Source organism: Platalea leucorodia (genome assembly GCF_965183815.1).
Source record: "Platalea leucorodia genome assembly, chromosome: 1".
NCBI classification, from domain to species: Eukaryota; Metazoa; Chordata; class Aves; order Pelecaniformes; family Threskiornithidae; genus Platalea; species Platalea leucorodia.
Window position 1 is genome coordinate 46,595,673 of NC_138823.1, and position 17,879 is coordinate 46,613,551.

At 40.2% G+C, this 17,879-nt stretch overlaps 1 protein-coding gene across 1 annotated transcript in view; it reads right to left on the reverse strand.

Annotated features, from left to right (window-relative positions):
- Nucleotides 1-17,879, reverse strand: part of SPIDR (scaffold protein involved in DNA repair) — a gene marked incomplete at its 3' end in the record, with an annotated part of 207,009 nt that overhangs the window by 121,397 nt on the left and 67,733 nt on the right. Inside the window, exon 8 of the mRNA XM_082337127.1 lies at nucleotides 3,657-3,876. Coding sequence (XP_082193253.1) covers nucleotides 3,657-3,876 — 220 coding nt within the window. The remainder of the gene's footprint in view (nucleotides 1-3,656; nucleotides 3,877-17,879) is intronic.

The window sequence follows — 17,879 nt, forward strand, 5'->3', positions numbered from 1 at the left end:
ACTCAGTAACAAGCTTTTCATTTTCCAGCTGTTAAAAACACTTAATGATTCAGATTCAGTTTGTAAAAATTATGAGGTGTTCATTTAAAATCTTAATCCAAGAAATTGCTCAGGTACTGCAAAGACAACCAAAGGCAAGCCTACGCAGGCAGGGGCAGGCAGGGCTGAGTTCTTTTTGCCTGTTGTGTTCCCAGCTGGCCAGACACAAACCAGCTCCAGCCCAAAACACGCAACCGTTTTCATGTGATGTGTCCAAGTTAATAGGCTTTATTTAGATACAACACTGCAATAATACTTCTATATAGCCTCAAGATCAGAGCAGGCTCCCATCAGGCGGCTCAGAGGCCAGGCAGCTGAGCTCCTTCCTACACCACACTGAGCTCCTTCCTCACACCACACACTGGTTTGAAAATGTTAATCCGCCTATTCGGGTTGCTTTCTCTACAGCAAGTGACAATTCTCACATGAAATCCCTTTCATTCAAGACCGTAAATAGGTACCTTAAGACACTGGATCCAAAGAAATCCATATCCAGTTATAAAGAAATCAGGGCTCAGTCCTGCCAATTCTTACTCTGACACAAAGCTCCTCTGAAAGTCGGTGGGACCACTCTCATGAGCAATGTCCAGGTTGATAAGATTCTTATAACTGGCCCCCTGTCAATATTTTATTTCTTAAATTGCTTGTATTCTAGTGCTGAAGTATCATGGGATTCTGTATGCAAACAAATACCAACAAATATATCAACAAATCTCTAAACACTGCTTCCCAAAGTATTTATGCAAGTCTACTGCCAGAGACGTTTCACATACCAAGCTGTGCACTGAGTTCACAACACGTACAAATACAGTTACAAAAGCAAAGTCTAATTTTACAAAGGCTCCAAAATGATGCATTCAAATTTTGCTCATGAATAGTCACATACAGAAGCCAGCAGCCTGTGTGTCTGCATCTTACCTACTCACTCAGCTGCCAGGTCGGAAAGCAAAAAGCAAAGTCAGAACATAGTTCTGGGGTGTTATTTTAAAGGCATTGGGAAATTCTACTCTCAGGACGTTACTTTACAGCAGCAGCAGCAGTTCACTTGTAAATCACCCCATCTCATCTAATTCTGCCTCACCATACAAGTATCTCGAAATACAGGACAACGATGCACAGCGTGCTGTGTGTCCCAAGTACACACAGGCCATTTAAGGATTGTCTCCCCTTGCATCTACTTCTTTTTTTGCTCCCTTTTGCTTCTGACTGGTGATATCAATAAGATAGGCAAATATGCTTATTTCACCGCATCAGCGTGAGATTTAGTTAATTTGTTTTTACACTAGTCACACATTTAAATCGACAGGAAAGCATTTTAACACAAACAGTATTTGTTATTTAAGGACAGAAGTACAAATTCAGTGCAGAGTAACAGAAACTCACTTCAGCATTCAGAGCTCTCAAGTAAGAGTTTAACATAATAGAAGCTTGGAAATGTGATAGAGGAAACTTCCATTAAGTGCACAAGTCCAATTTCCAATTAATATAAAATAAAAGTGCCAAATAATAATCTAAAACAAAAACATCCCTCATCCTCCCACCTCCCTGCCTCCAGTAGGTTTAGTTTAACAGTATCCAGCCCAACTTCTTTTGACTTCTGGTTGAGTAAACAAAGAGACGACTGACATTAAGATAATTCCAAAACAACAGAAAATAGGACTAGAGATGACATATAATGCAGTTTTGGCACTATTGACTAATGTCTTTATAAAAAGTGCCCTGAGAGCCACATAGGTAAGGAGAGCAACTCTGACAACGCAGACATATCCCCTGCGCAAACATTCTGGTTTTATGAAATAACCTTTTGCTTACATGAAAAGAGCATCCTACTAAAATAGAAAACAAAAGCAAATAAAAAGTGATATTTCTGGGAAGACAGACAGCTATGAAGTTTTCTCAAGAAATCTCAGTTTACATATACATAGGAATGACTTTTATGTCCAGGACATCTTAGAATTTAAACAAATGAGAAGATTACACTTGTACAGCGACAGACGCTTGTAGTCTGGAAAAGATCGTATCAGTGCAGAGTTACATCTTCCCAGAGCAGACACGGAGCAAGCTGAAGCAGTCTGGGACTTACACATGCTAAGCATACTGATAGTAACCATTCAGGAAAAGAAAAAAGGAGGGGGAAAAAAAAAGTTGAATGATACCCTAACTAAAACAGTTTTGCTGGTACAAAAATCTTTGTGTAGATTAAGGTTGATACAGAAAGATGCAGCAGCATAAATGCAATGCCTTGTGGTTTAAAAACAACAGAGGAAACCTGAAGAGAAAAACAGAACTAAGATGGAAGTTTGTAGGGGAGAGAAACAAGAAGAAAAAAGGGGGAAACAAAAGCAAATGTAAAGCATGAAAAGAGGCTTGTTGAAGGAAAAGGTAAACAAGAACAGAGGTAGTACCTTAGGGGTGGAAGGAAGAAAAAAAAAAAAAAACAGTGACTTATTTCATATCAGACTCAGACTTTATTAATATTGAACTGTATTTCCCTTAGCTACTGATCTATTTACATCTAAACTATCAATAGTTGTATCTGTAGCCATAATAAACCACAAATTAAGTATCTTCCCTTAATTTTTGAATCGCCTCCAAAAAGAGTTAAACAACATTTTAGAAGCGAAAGATTAAAAATTGGGGAACCCAAAAAAGATTTGCAGCTATCAATGAAGATAAAAACCAGATATGGACCTTTGCAAAACAGGAAAAAGTATCTTGCAAAAGGATATGGTCAAGTACTAGAGGCAGGATTCTACCACAGCTGGAGGCTAAAACTCAGGTCATGAATGCTGAAATACATAAGAAGAAAAATACTTCCTCTTTTATAATTTGGGTGGAGAAGAGTGAAAAGAGGAGTAATATTCCCACTTCAAAGTTCTCTTCAATTTTTATGAAGAGTAGACCTTCCAACCTACAGCCACCAACAACCAGCTGCTTTACTAGAAATCTCATCATTTTATGCTACCCCTTAAAATCAGGAAAGTAATCCAATTCAGAAAAAAAAAATCACAAATGTAGACCAAACATTTTGAAGAATTCCAGAAAGGGTTGCACCGAAGAGGGATTTGGGGAACTGAAGACAGTGACAGCAGCAGCAATGTGGAACTACCAAAAAGTTGTCTACCGATTCCTTAAGAATAGTGTGAATCTCTCATTTCTTGTTTTTTTTCCCCATTTTTTAGCTGCATGTTGTTTTTGCTGAATGGTATATAGTTAATACAGACTCTTCCACTGAAACATTATACCCATACTCACAGCAACAGACGAGCATTCCTGAACTACTTTGCTACCAGAAAGTATGCGCTTTATTGGCCTTATCATTGATAAAGACATTGCTCAGGCCTTTCTATCGCTCTAAACATGAAAATATTAAGTGAAAACAAAACTGAAGCCCTGAGCAACACTAGAGGCATTATGATACACATTTAGTTGTTATCTGAACTATCTTTAAGGCATCTGTCAAAGTCTCCCCAGCTGCCAGAGACAGACGACCACAAGAGAGCCCTGCTCCCCCTCCTACCCCCCAAGGTCTTTTCTACTACAACGCAGCCAGCATTCTACCAACCCCACTTTGCTCCGCAGTGCTACAGCAAGCGCGGCCAGTTCCCCCTACTCACCATGGAGGGTAGATGTGGATGATATCCTGTGGCCTGCTCTTCAGGTGAGCTGCTGTCTCTCTCGCGAAGAGGACTTTGAGTATTGGTTCTCCTGCACTGATGACAGCATCCTCGGATGAAAGCGTAGCAGGAGACTGTTCCAGCTGCTGGCAGATGGCAACTTGTATTGTACACTCCTCAAACATTTCTAAGATCTTCACAATTAAGACACCAGATTTATCTGGAAAGTAAATTAAAATGGAAGATAAAAATGCAAAGTCTGGATGAGGAGAAAGAAATTCTGGCACTCTGAAGATGTGCATCCCTCTGCTCTCTGCAGATCTGACTGTGAAAAATCCACGAGTAGAATACATTGCCCCACCAAAAGATTAAGGTTTTTCTGGTCATTTTTTTTTTTTATAGATACTATTAACCGTGGAGATAAAAGCCTACCTGCACTTCTTCCAAACACCAATGAAATCGCAAGACGCCCTGTCCCACCATGTTTGAACTTTTTAATCTTGCGACTCATTCACTTTGTTCAGTCTTTTTTTATTAGATACTGCATAAAATAAATGTATTTTAAAACAGAATAATCGCACTGTGTTAAAAATGAAGCTGCGTTTGCCCTCCTTGACCTTTCTCAAAGCGATAGTTGCCAGGGACCAAGTTAGAAGAGTACCTGTTAGGTACCAAGCATCTAAAAGCTGATGATTCACATTTAGAGACAAATGTGGAGAAAGAGTAAGACAGATGCACTGCCTAAAAATAATTATTGCAAAACTGATCATCCATTTTATCAGTAGGCCATCAGGATACAGAAGGCTCTCTTGTTTTAAAGCAACATGAACGGATACGAGCATCCCCACAGTCCCATTCTAAGCACTTTTGTCTACACTGAACAAGAAACAACTTTGCACTGAAATGAAATTACTTCTAGCTCCCTTTGCAGTCAGCACAGGGCAACAGCTACTCAGACAGACCGGGGTCTGTACTGTAAGATTTTGCAAGATTTATTATCTTTCTCACCTAGCCTTGCTCAGATTTGCACTCTGGTCACTGAGGGGAGAGTAACTGATACCCCCTTACCAAATGCTATGAGGAGTTAGTGGGGGAAGAACAGGGTGCCGGAGGACAGGGGCAGCAGAGCCCCAGTTCTACCCATTTTGATTCACAAGTTGCACTAGGAAAAACACAGCATCCCAAGAAAAACAGCTGATACAAATTATTGTCTTCCCACAGCAAAGAAGAAACAGGGGACTAACTGTGAACATGGTACTGGAACTTAACAGCAGAGCTGTACTAGTTCTTTCTTTGTTTATTTTAAAGCCCATTTCACAATTGTGAATGCCTTTCATTTGGAAAATAAATCAAAATATTTTCGTTTCAGTTTATGAGAAACTTCAAAAAAAAAGTTAACCCAACCCTTAAGAAACCCAAACCAAAGAAACTAGGCCCTAAAACCTTTCAGGTTTATTAAATAAAGTTCAATTCTACAAAAAAAAAAAAAAAAAAAGAAATTTGTCCCTGTTTTGTATTCCACAGTCTTTATTACATTTTATACTGAATCTGAAATAAAGTGATTTTGAAATATAAAACTGAAATGTTCTGAAAACCACTTTTATGTGAACCAAATTTTCATCACACGCAGCATGCTTCTGCAGAGCATTCTGTTTCCCATGAACCGGTATTTTCCAGCAGGATAAAGGGTTCCACGAGCAAGTCCCCCATGTGATGTACATAAGCCATTTCTGTCCAAGCCGTTACAGCTCGACCTCCTTTTCCAGATCTGAAAAGCAGGAGTAAGAGAACTGATCCTTTCTGTCAAGTCCTTTGAGATTGGCTGATGAAGAGAGATGGTTGCCACCGCTATTACTCCTCACTGCTGTCACCTTCTCAGGGAAAGCTGTAAGATCGCGATGCCACTCCAAATACTCACTGCACCGTGTTAAGGTCTGCTTATGTGCAAACTTCTGCTAAGTGTGAGCACGGACTAGTTTTCTATGCCTAAAGGCAAGGACTTAGAATATTCACACTTGAATTCTGTTTTGCCTGACTAACTGCAGTTGTGGTCCTCTGTCAACCCCAAGTCATCTGGCAGACAAACAAATTCTCCCAACCACAAAAATTCTCAGCCTTCAAAGTACTCTCTTTGAAGAGAGTACCTCTCCCCTCTAAACATACTGCACAATTTGTATTTTCATCCACTTTAAAAACCAAGTCACAAAAAAATCAACTTCAATTTTGAAACACACCAACAGTTTATTTAAAAAAAAAAAGTATTAAGACAGCTCATGAGAGAGACTGTTCATCAATTCCAAACTCTGCATTTCTTACGTGCAGAGTTTTATGACAATTCTTACTGGTCAGCAGCATATACGTTACTCAGCTGATAGAGCAGCTTGAAGATAATGAACGACAACCTAACAACATTGTTCTTTTAAATACCTCTGACTATAAAGAAGTTAAAAATACTAGGTAAATCAAGAACAATATCTACACGAAAGCTTCTAAAAGACACTGGAGGAAAAAATCCTATCAAGGTACCAGAGTCTCTTGCAAGCCAGTGTTAAAGTTGGTGCAAACACTGGGAGCTGATACTAAATGAAGCTGAATGCTTCTACATTAAAAGCAGAAGAATTTCAACAACAGCCAAGTCTCACACTTGGCGCACACACACATTCTACAGAACCACAATTTATTTGTTTATTTAGATGCACAGAGATAGTTTAATTTAATTACTCAGAAATTATTATTACTGCTGATGATAGAATGCTCTCTCGAACAACATGGCAAAGCTCTTTGGATTCCTGGCATGTGATGAAACACCAAAGTTCAGAATGTAGCTTCATTTTTAATTCATTTGGCTCTTGTATTGTTATGTCAATCAAAAATAAATCAAACATATGTGGCTGCACATTGAAGGGAGAATTTGTGGGTGAGTTGATGGGCTGGATCACAGCTTCCAGAGAAGTTCACTTGTTGGTTCATCCATATGAAAAGCTTACTTTAAGGTTTTGCAATGTTCTCTTTCACCCTTGGATAATTCACAGAAGTTCTCGCTTGCTGAAGACCTCATTCACTTAATTTCACTTGCAAAGCAGAATTACAGCCCAAGAAATTCAAACCTGCAGATGTGCAGGTTTCACGGCAATACCTAGTAATCTTAAAAAAGGAAGAATACCTTACAATAAATATGTATTGAAAAAGGTGCAAGCAATAACTGTGCTGCAATCCTGCCCATTCCTACACTGCATATCCCTTCATTTCTCATTCTGCTGTCTAGAGAACTCATGAATTTCTTTCTTCAGTATTAGTTTTTAACAAAATCAATGAGCTAATCCAGCTAATTGCAAAGCCATCAAAGCACACGAGCAGATACTAGGGAGAGGAAGGAACAAGTGATGGAAAGGGGTGAGGTGGGGCAGGACAGGACTGAGGGAGGATGGTTCTTTTCAGCGACAGCCCAACCAGGCTGGATTAAGCCAGTTTCAAACAGCATCCAGTTACTTCTTTTCCCCTACGGTGCCCAGGCTGGACTGTCCTCACAAAGCTCCTTCAGAACGTAGGAAGGACAGGCAAGATGAAGTCACTTAACAGAGACACCGGCTCTTCAAGGTGTGTGGTCCACAGACACATTTGATACCATAAGCGTACCTATGTTCTACAACTTTTGGCCAGATCCTCTTTCATCTTTTTTGAGCCTCAGTGTCCACAACGGACAGGCACCACACTACGGTAATGAAAACATGGGTCAGAGCATACCTAGTGTTATCTTCCAGCCACTGACTCTAGGCATAACGCTATATAGTGAAGGGACCCTGAGAAAGAGAGAAGGAATAAGAAGTGCAGGTACCTATGGAATGCTCATTTAAAAAAAAACAACTTCCATTTACTTACTTGAAGGTAACCTTTCTTCTCCCATTGAAAGAGAAGTTCACATGCACACTCACAGAGAGTGAGCATGCAGCTGCCTGGATGTGTTTAGAAAGCTTCCACTTGAGCAACAGTTTGAGGACTGCTTAACAAAGCTGCTCTTTGGTGCCAGATGCCTCTGCAACAGTGCAATGCTTGAGGGAGATAAAGACGGAAACCCAGATAGCTGCCTGATCAATGTCAGACATAGGTGCATTTCTCAGCAAAGCCCTGGGTGCTCTGAGCTGCTGGTGATAGAGGGCTGCTGCAGCTCGGCGGTCCTGGAACACAGCCTCGCACGGACAGCTGCCCCTTCCAGCACCTCTCTGTAGCCTGCACACACAGTCAGCTGGGAAGTCAGAGAAAACATCCACTGACACAGGCTCAAGGATCATTTGAAAGATCTGGCCCCGTGAATATAAACAGAGACCTTATTCATCCCAAGGGCATAAAGTATAAATTCAATCCCTGATACACAAGGCTCAAGGTGCCACAAAGAGAGATAAAAAGGCACTGATAAATCTGTTTGAGTGTGAATTTTGAAGAGGTATTTGGGATGTACGACATGCTTCCTCTAAAGAGCACCATTTAAAGGAGGGGAAATCAGCCACCAGGGCCTGTAACGCTCCCTCACTTCTAACAGAATTTTCCATAAGAAAAACCTTCACAAAGACACGCAGCTACATGCTGGCTACCAGTGATTCAAAAGGTTGGTCACAGAAGTACAAGCCGGAGTACAAGAAAGATCAGGTACCAGTGACGAACTGGGTTAGTTTCCACCCATAAAGGTCACATCAGCCCTCTGCAGAACACTGCTGTGGTAAGTGCCACCCACTGGAAGGCAACAGACAGAAATCATTGCTAGATGGACCGTGATCAAACAAATTAATTCCTCCAGACCTCACACGTGGTCGAGAATGAGTGAAACCAGCAGGACAGACTGACTGGCAGGAGGAACAAGCCATTTAAGCAAGGAAGTATCTCTGATGAAGTCTCTCTGTGATTGACAAGAACCTCCCTCACCTCCCAGCCAAGAAACAAGAAGCTGACAAAAGCCATCCAGCATCCCTGCCATGAGGGGGCTGGACAGGCAGATTCAGCACCACCCCACCAGCATACTCAGGAGCCACATCTTCAGGCTCCTCAGAAACAGATGAAGAAATCCTGATGCAAACTTAGGCAAATGGGACAACCACCTCTCACTGCTACAGTTAGCAGAACCTTTGAAATCACAGGGAAAGGTGTTTTTGGCAACAGTAGTAATGGAACAAACCTGGCAAAGATCTTGGGTATAGTTTCAACAAAAGCCTGATGCCTCACAATTGTGTGATCAAAATAGGTCTATATTGTATGCACGAGTTCAGAAAAACAACGAGTAACTTCTTGGTAGGAGAAAAAAATTTATTTACAACTACTAAGAACACAGACACTAGTTCTGGTTCAGAAAGTCCCAGTCAGAGATCTTTGGAAGAATACTTTGAGGAAATATCATCAAGTGTTAGCCCTGTTATAATTTCTCCTAGGCATTTTGGTAGCTCTTGTCACTGCCAGAAACAGGATCCTAAGCTAGAGGAACTTTTGGTTTGACCACCTAGCAGATCTGCTCTTATGTCCATAGTTAATTATTTAATTCCAGGTGACCTCTGGGATGTCAGTCTCTCACTCCAATTTGCAACCTGGACATGAAGTAGCTCAATTAATCCACAAAGATATTTCAAGTGCATGGGAGATGAACAAACAAATTTCATGCTGAACACATCAGTTTCCCTGGTTGGTTCCTTTCATTTCTGTTTATTATTTTAGTACATAGGGTGATGCTGCCCTTCAGTCATACACCATGTCATATATCATGACATCAAAACATGTTTTGACGCAGTGCTTTGCAGATGTTCTGCATTACTCTGAATTCCAGGAGGGTTAAAAAAAAAAAAAAAAAGAAAAAAAAAGTTCCCCGTTCCTTTGGAGATCATGGACCCTGAGATCTTGAGCCTTTTGAAAACTTCAGCATGACTACAGTCTCTGGCAGAATGAAGGCCCTTTATCTTCAGACCTAACAAAGTGGCATCACAGCAGACCCATATATTTAAGCCACATCAGCACCAAGTGTACATGGTCACAGATGATGCACTGGCCATGCCAAGGGCAGCCTAGGAAGAAAGCCAGTCTGCTTTGACTCTTAACAACCAAAAAGCAGTTTGGAGAGAAGAAAAGGAAAAACATCAAGGAACACAATTTAAAAAAAAAATGTTCAGACATTCTGGCTTCAGTGCCTGAAATACAACTCTGAAGTTTGTTTTAATAACTCCATAACTACCAATAAGGAAGATAAACGAGGAGAAAAATATAGAAATTATGATCTCTTGGGGACTGCGTATTTTATGTTTCTCTTGCTACACAGTGACAGGAAGCTGAACACACTGCAAGGCCAGGATCCATGGGACTTGATGTATGGAAATGCATCAGATGTCAACATCAGTAAGACTACATGCAGTTTTACCTTACTCAAGTGAATTTTGCTAAAACGTTACCATTAAAAGAGCACCTGTAGCCTTGAACGGAAAGCTCTCAAAGGGAGCAAGCTCTCTTTAGTGTCAGTTGATCGAACTCCAGCAGCAGAGCAGTCCCTATGAGACCTACAAGGTGAGGAAGAGTGCTTCAGGACAACAAACTGGGGTATGTGACACCTCCCAGGCCCTGAAGAGGAAGCCGGGGCAGAGGGTAATCTACCACGTTCTGCGTGATTCGAATGTGTTAGCTGGGATAACCAGTGCACCTCCATGCAGATCAGCTCAGCAGAAGTAACAACAGTAACACCACCACCACCACATCAGCAAGAGCCAACCAAAGGCAGGCTGCCTCTACGACAGTGAGTACTCCTGAATTTTTCAATTCTCCATTCTTCCATGAGAATTTAAAAACCCTGCAATGTTGAGGGAATGCATCTCACCCACAGGGCTGAAGGACATGATAGGGCCATCTGAATGTACCTGAATGTAACAACCATACATGACACAAGGCAGAAATAATTTTTTATAAATGCCACAGTACCCATGCAGAAAAGAGTAAACTACAAGCAGACAGAACAGATCTTACAAACACAGAAGAAAACTGGAGTTTAGTAAAATGCCAAGCAGTGTGCAGCTCTGCTCCACTGAGCATTCTGGGAAAAAAAATATATATACTCATATGCAAGCATGAAGAAGAGCAGAGTGGAAATTAATAATAATAATAATAATAATAGTAAGAAGTCTCTAGTAATAAAGAACACATACACCTACATGTGGACTATCACGCAAAGCAAGAATGACGAAATAACAGAGAAACTCCTCAGCCACAAGACTTACCCCATAAGTCACATGGATGAAAGAAACCAAGCAAGCAGGGCAAGAGGCATAAGGAAGAGTACTTCAACACCTTCCTTTTAAATCAATACAAAAATTATACTGATGCAAGTAGAGGATTCTGAAAAAACAAGACAAACTCCTAAGAAAACCCAAGGGACTGGGAGGAAGATGAGATTGCTTGAAGTCACGTTAATCTTTGAAAAACTGCTAACAAATATTTGTTTTGCGCAAAGGCAGTCAGGACAACCTGTATTTGTTCTTACCAGCTAAACAGTCACAATGCACAATTCTTGATCTTAATGATATCTGAATGATACAGGAGAAGGACAGATGCTTTTAAGAAAAACACATTACTGTTACTTTTGCTCAAAGAGCTATCAAACAAATTGTATATATGAACTGCAGTTTAGAAGCAAATTTGTACTGTACCTGACATAGCCATGTTCTTTAGAAGTATCAACTGAAAAGTTAAATTATACTTTTACTTAACTGGCAAATTCTTTAGAAATATGAACTACAAGAAATACAGGTGTTACACTCAAGTCAAATTTCTACTAATCCTAGCTAAAAGCTTTTATAAAAAAACATTTCCCACTGAAAGTACAAATGATCTCGTGCATACTTACTGCACTAAGAATGAAAGTCAATCTCCACATTTTGTTCTGATGGATGGATCAGATATACATTAAGGAAATATGAAGTAAACAAAGAAAACCCCACTTTATGCCTTGTTTAGTAAAGCAAACTAGCAACACGCTTCCAAATTTGTCTCCCTCAGTTATTTTTTTCAAAGGCATTATTTCATCCCAACATCATTTAACTTCTAATTGTCTAATGCGGGTTCCAAAACTGCAGTTGATAGACACCCTCCTGGGACAGCACTTACTATCTGCAGTAGAAGAACAGCCAAGCCTACATTTTCTGGTTCAGGCCACAAAGTTTTACTTTCATTCTCAAGTGTACAAAGCATAAAATGTCAAATTACAGGCATAAATCAAAAGAAAAACATCCTTTTGCTTGGCATGCCATTATTGTTCTTCCTCCCCCCTCATGTAAAAGATTGCAGGTGCAGGCATAACAAACTCAGCAAGTAGGTAGATACCATGCAGACCCTTGCAAGTGGAGATTCCAACATTTTCACAGGCTATACAAAAACATCTGGTTGCCATTCTGATCTATACATGTTGTTATTCTTCCTGGGCTGCTAACTTCTGAAGCCATTCAGAAATATTTTTCTCAAAAACACACCAAGTCTTCCAGGCACGATGGCTTCTTGCCACATCTATATTCATTTTAAAAAGGCTGCTGAATTTGGCTATGCTTTAAACATTCTACATTCTTTATAAGAACATATGTAAGCTACTTAAAGTGACTGTGCATGCCGTTATTGTTTCTCATAAGAAAACAAAAACAATACAAAGAATTCTTGTTTGAAAAAGACAAGTTTGCATTTGATTTTTTCCTTCCCAATGCTGCAACAAGTTCAGACAGTTGGCTAGCAAAAAAAAACAAAACAAAAAAAACACCAAAAAACCCCCCAACCAAAGACAAACATAAATTTGGCCACTTGCCATGTCTCTAATTTATAGTTTTAACTCTTAAGTAATAAAATAAACTATCAAGAACTAAGAAAATAAGCAATAACTAGCAAAGCTCAGACTTTCGTGTTTTTAGGAGAATTTTGCATGGTAAAAGGAAACCCTGTCAAGGACTACCCTCGTTTTCTTCATCCACAGAGATAAATTTTTGAACAAGTCTCACAGCATTCAAGCTGCTAAAATCCTTTCTTCCCATCACCTTAACTAGCCACTGAAACTGGAAGGGGGGGAGTGATTGTTTACGTCCTCTTCTGTTCAGCCTTCCTGAAAACGTGGTGTTACATGTGAAACCCTGTCCTCACCTCCAGGGCTTCACCCTTCTCCCCTCATGTGTGTGTTCCAGTTGTCTTAGCAAACTGGATAACTGTTGCCCCTTGAAGGTCACCTCCCCCTGAGAGGAAGGAGCAGTTTGGAAGGAAACGTCAATAGTTTGGATTTATTATCAGTTTATTACTCAAATTCAATTGTAATCCAATCCCAAATCTCAATCTCAGGCCAACAAATACCAAAATATCTTGTATCAAGATTACAAATGCTAGAGAATAATATGCTTCAGCATTTTAGGTAAAGAACTGCTTTGATGATAACTGCAAGGAAAAAAAAACAATAGAAAATAAAATGTATAGAAAGTAAAATTTCAGAAGTTACAGAAGGAATCTACATGAGTGTGCTTCAAATAGTGTTCTCTCCTATAGACATGAAAGTTGTCTGAATGTAACTCAGAAAAGGACTATTTTTTCTTCTGCATCATGCAAGCCCTGTATAACCAGCAGATGTTGACAGGAAAAAGGTTTGGGTTTTTGTTGGTGCTTTTTTTTTTTTCCTCTCTCTCTCAGCTGTCCAGATCTCCTCGTTGCCCAAACAGGAAATTTCATGGGGAAGTTGCAGCACTGCATACAGAAAAAAAGCTTGCAAATGGTCTAAAAGCCCTTGCACCTAGTACTCTCAAATCATCAGCTTGACTGATTGGAGACTTGCTGTCATGGGGACTGCACACCTCTCAGCCCCCTTTTTTACACCTTGTGAAGAAAAAAAAAAATTCTGGATTTGTGGCGAAGAGCCTGATATCTGTCTCCATTAGAACTAAACCACAGCAAGCATCCAACCAACACTGTGTAGCATGGGCAAGCTTTGCTTTTCTCTCTTTTCAGGCCTCTGTCTGATGTGGTTAGCTCAATTACAGAAGTGGAATTACCTTGCAAAAACGCACATCCTTAGTGAGTGCCTATCCCAAGACAGGGACAGGCTGCCGAACGCAATTTGGACCGAAAATTGTCAAAATGGAGAAAGCACAAAGATTTCTTCTACCCTACGGAGTGAGTCAGCCGAAAGTGAGACCCCCATGCACTGTATAAAAACCAGAAAGCGCGTGCTGAAAGGAGGCGCTCTTTTCTGGGGTAGTGATTCATCCCAGTGACCAACAGGCAGCCAAACCACAATGGTTACTTACAGCAAGGGGTCAGGGGAGCAAACAGAAAGGAATTTTTAAAAAAATAAAGCCAAAACAAGGGGGTTTTGGATAACATGGACGTTGATACAACATAAAAGTAAACAACAGCAGAACAAAAGGCATAAAATTCTGTAGCATGAAATGCCTAACAGGGGGAACAGCCTGCACTTCTGAAAACATTTTTCCTTAAATCTCAAATGGAAGGAGGACTTCAAACTGGTCTTATTTGAAATTGCTCCCCTTTGCCTTAGCAATGAACTTCTGGTCTGCATGTCTATGGCATATCCAAAATGACGTTAACAGGTCTCCCAGCAACTAAGTTACTTCATCCCTCCGCGTTAATCTTCAGGCTCCTTTGATAACTCATTTGAGTTTGTCATTTGAGAAGTTCGTTCCTCTACTTCTGTTGCCGAAGTCAGAAACAGTCCTGGAAATAGTGTGGTTTAGAAACAAAATTCAAGAAGAATCTCGGATTAGGGACACACCCTTAGTATGAACCTAAAAAGATGATAGCTGAAAGTGGTACGCGTTTGCTGTGCTGACACTTCACATTTCCAGACTGGAAGCAATTAGAAGGTTATCTAGTTACCTTACAAAAATTTCAGCCATTCCAACTGACATTTTCCAAACCAAGCACCAATTTTATTTTGGTGACATGAAACAGTATGGCCATTCTAAGATCAAAACTACCAAAAATAAATTTTGCCCTAGATGAAAAAATATCCCCAAAATATTATCACAGCTATGTAATGATTATTTTATCATCCTCATGCTTTGAAATAAGAATTGAGAATTAGAAGTGAAATTTAGGCTGTGAAGTTGAAGTGCATTCCTAAATTACGGCATGTTCAGCATCTTTCATAAATTTTAGCAAATGCTCACAGTGTAAATGAAACAGTAGTTTGTCCTAAAGACTTCTAACTCGCCCAAGTTCTTGCAGATTTTCACCATGATGACAAAAGGCATATCCCACAAATAGCTCATCTTCTGCCAAAACTAAATCATCTTGAAGACACTCATCAGAATTTCTTAAATGTACTTTAGAATAGAGCAAGGTATTTTCCCATAGCCTTTTTCTCATAAAATACTAACGAATTCCGACTCATCTTCTGAAAGAAAGAACAATAATCAAAGAAGGGAATTCAGCCAGAGGCAGATGTTTAACATGGAATATTTCAGCCTAGGGGTCAAAGTCCAACAAAGTGGTGAGCAGCCAAACACAAGGTTTTGTAATGACACATGTGAAGCTAGGACAAAAAGACTATTAGCATATTAGCAATGTTGCAGGTCCATTACTATAGCGAACACTAAAAATTTCCATTTTATTAAAAAGAGACCTATTCAATATCCATTTCTGTTCCATATTTCAGAAGAAGCAAGAGGATGTCCTCATACCACATAAGAACGATAAAGTAACCTTCTACCCATTAGTAACTCAGGTGGAGGATAAACAACATGTAGGAGGCCTGATTGGTTTTAAGTCAGCATGCCTGTATAATTTTCAACACAGCAGTTCTGACAAGAGTTGGCTAAAGACACTTCTGGTTCCCTGATGTTACTTTCTAGTGAGTCTTCAAATACTGGGGAAATTCCAGAAGACTGAAAGGATGATGACATTGTTCTAGTATTCAGGAAGGGCAAACAAAGTGACCTACAATAACCGGAGACCAGCTAGCTTGACATCAGATCTAGGCAAAGTGACTGGAAAAATCAGTAAAAAATTAAGGTCAGAAATATAACATGCTGTTCCACATGGGTGGCATTTTGAACACGTAGCATGCAAGTGGCCACAGGATGTAAGCCCTCTAAAGCCTCAGTGAGAAACTGTGAGACTTGCTTCAGCCAACAGTTTGGGTATGACTTAAAATCATACAACCTTCTTATGAAAAAACAACTATCAGTCCTTTAAGTGGAATGCAAAAAAAAAAAAAAAAAAAAAAGTATTTCAGAGAACTAACTTTGTGAATTACAGTTAGAGCTTTTTACCAGTGGAGAATCATAACTGAGGAAGAGCAGTTCCAGCAGGATTTTAAATAAACACTCATGCTATTAAATGGTACGGCATCAATGACATAGAAACAAGTTACAACAATAATAGAAGAAACTGTGTGGATACCACAAATTCAAGCGAATTTGTGACTAAAAGAGGACAGGCTTGACATACACAATGATAAGAACTGCATGGTTAGCTGGGCATACTCAAACGACTTCCGTGTGTTTAGGTAGAAGAAACACAAATGGTAGCTGGAGAATGGGAAACTGGATCTCAGAAAACAACAGCTATAGTAGTTATGAAATCATGTTGGACAATCAATTCAACTTGAAGTCCCAGAATCACGCTGTGACCAAAGCCAAACCAGACTCAAACACTTATTACAGGCCTTGAACATATAGGAGGCTGAGTAGTAAACTGGACCTGGCCAAGGTTTTGATAAGACTAAAACTGGAAGAATATATACAGAGTATCTGTCCTTGTTCTTAAGACCATGTTGAAAAGTTTGACAGGGTGCAGTAAAAAGCCATGCAAATCACTTGAAGACTGGTAAAAATGCTTCAGAGAGCCTTAAAAAGCTCAGTCTGTTTAGTTTATGAAAACTGTGAGGCAGCATGGTTTTGCTATGCAAGTACCAGAGAGGGAAAATGCCACATATTAAAGAGCTCTTTAATCTAATGGAGAAAGGCTTTACAAGAAACAAAAGAGCGGAACCGAAGCCAGACAAACTCAGATTTGGAAGAAAATCCACTTTTAAAAATTTGGGAGTGGAATTAAGGACAAACTCTCAAGGCAAGTGATAGATTCCCTCATCCGCATGTTTTCAAATTAAGACCAGAGGACTTTCTGAAAAATAAATGGAAGTTAATATGTGCTCAGGAACAAGTAGTCGGCTTAATACAGAATAAATGCTTGAAATTTCATAGCCTACAGTCACACATACACAAGTTGATAAAAAAACCTAACAATTTCTTTACACTTAAACTCTATGAATCCATCATCTCTCAAGAAATACTATTGAAAGGTGGTGCTATCAGTCACTTGTAACTAATTTGCATAACTCCCACCGTTTCTTTTTAAATGAAGTGCCCACTGTAGTTATGCTTCACACTCATTTCATAGTTGTGTTCTATTTGTCCATATTTGCTGTCATTCACAATTTCAGCACTTATCCATGAATATGGCTGACTTCAAACCAAAGAAAAACGAACAAGGAAAGAGGAAAAGGTGGTTATAAAGAAACAACAAGAATGAAAAAAAAACATCTGCACACCCATAAATCAAACCTTGAATTGTCCTACCACCTGCTGGAAACACCATTTCCCCAGGTGATGCTGGAAATCAAGGAGTTGTGAAGAGTCTAGATGGAGGCTATTTGAAACAAGTTCTTTACCCCTTACATTCAGACACTGATGACTGAGACATTATAAACCATTATGTTTAGCTGAAATGCAATATTAAGTGCACTCTGTGCTGGGTTAAAAACTGGCTGGACGGCCGAGCCCAGAGAGTGGTGGTGAATGGAGTCAAATCCAGTTGGCGGCCGGTCACGAGTGGTGTTCCCCAGGGCTCCGTGTTGGGGCCGGTCCTGTTCAATATCTTCATTGATGGTCTGGATGAGGGGATTGAGTGCACCCTCAGTAAGTTTGCAGATGACACCACGTTGGGTGGGAGCGTCGATCTGCTGGAGGGTAGGAAGGCCCTACAGAGGGACCTGGACAGGCTGGATTGATGGGCCGGGGCCAACTGCATGAGATTCAGCAAGGCTAAGTGCTGGGTCCTGCACTTAGGTCACAGCAACCCCATGCAATGCTACAGGCTTGGGGAGGAGTGGCTGGAGAGCTGCCTGGCAGAAAAGGACCTGGGGGTGTTGGTTGACAGCCACCTGAACATGAGCCAGCAGTATGCTCAGGTGGCCAAGAGGGCCAATGGCATCCTGGCCTG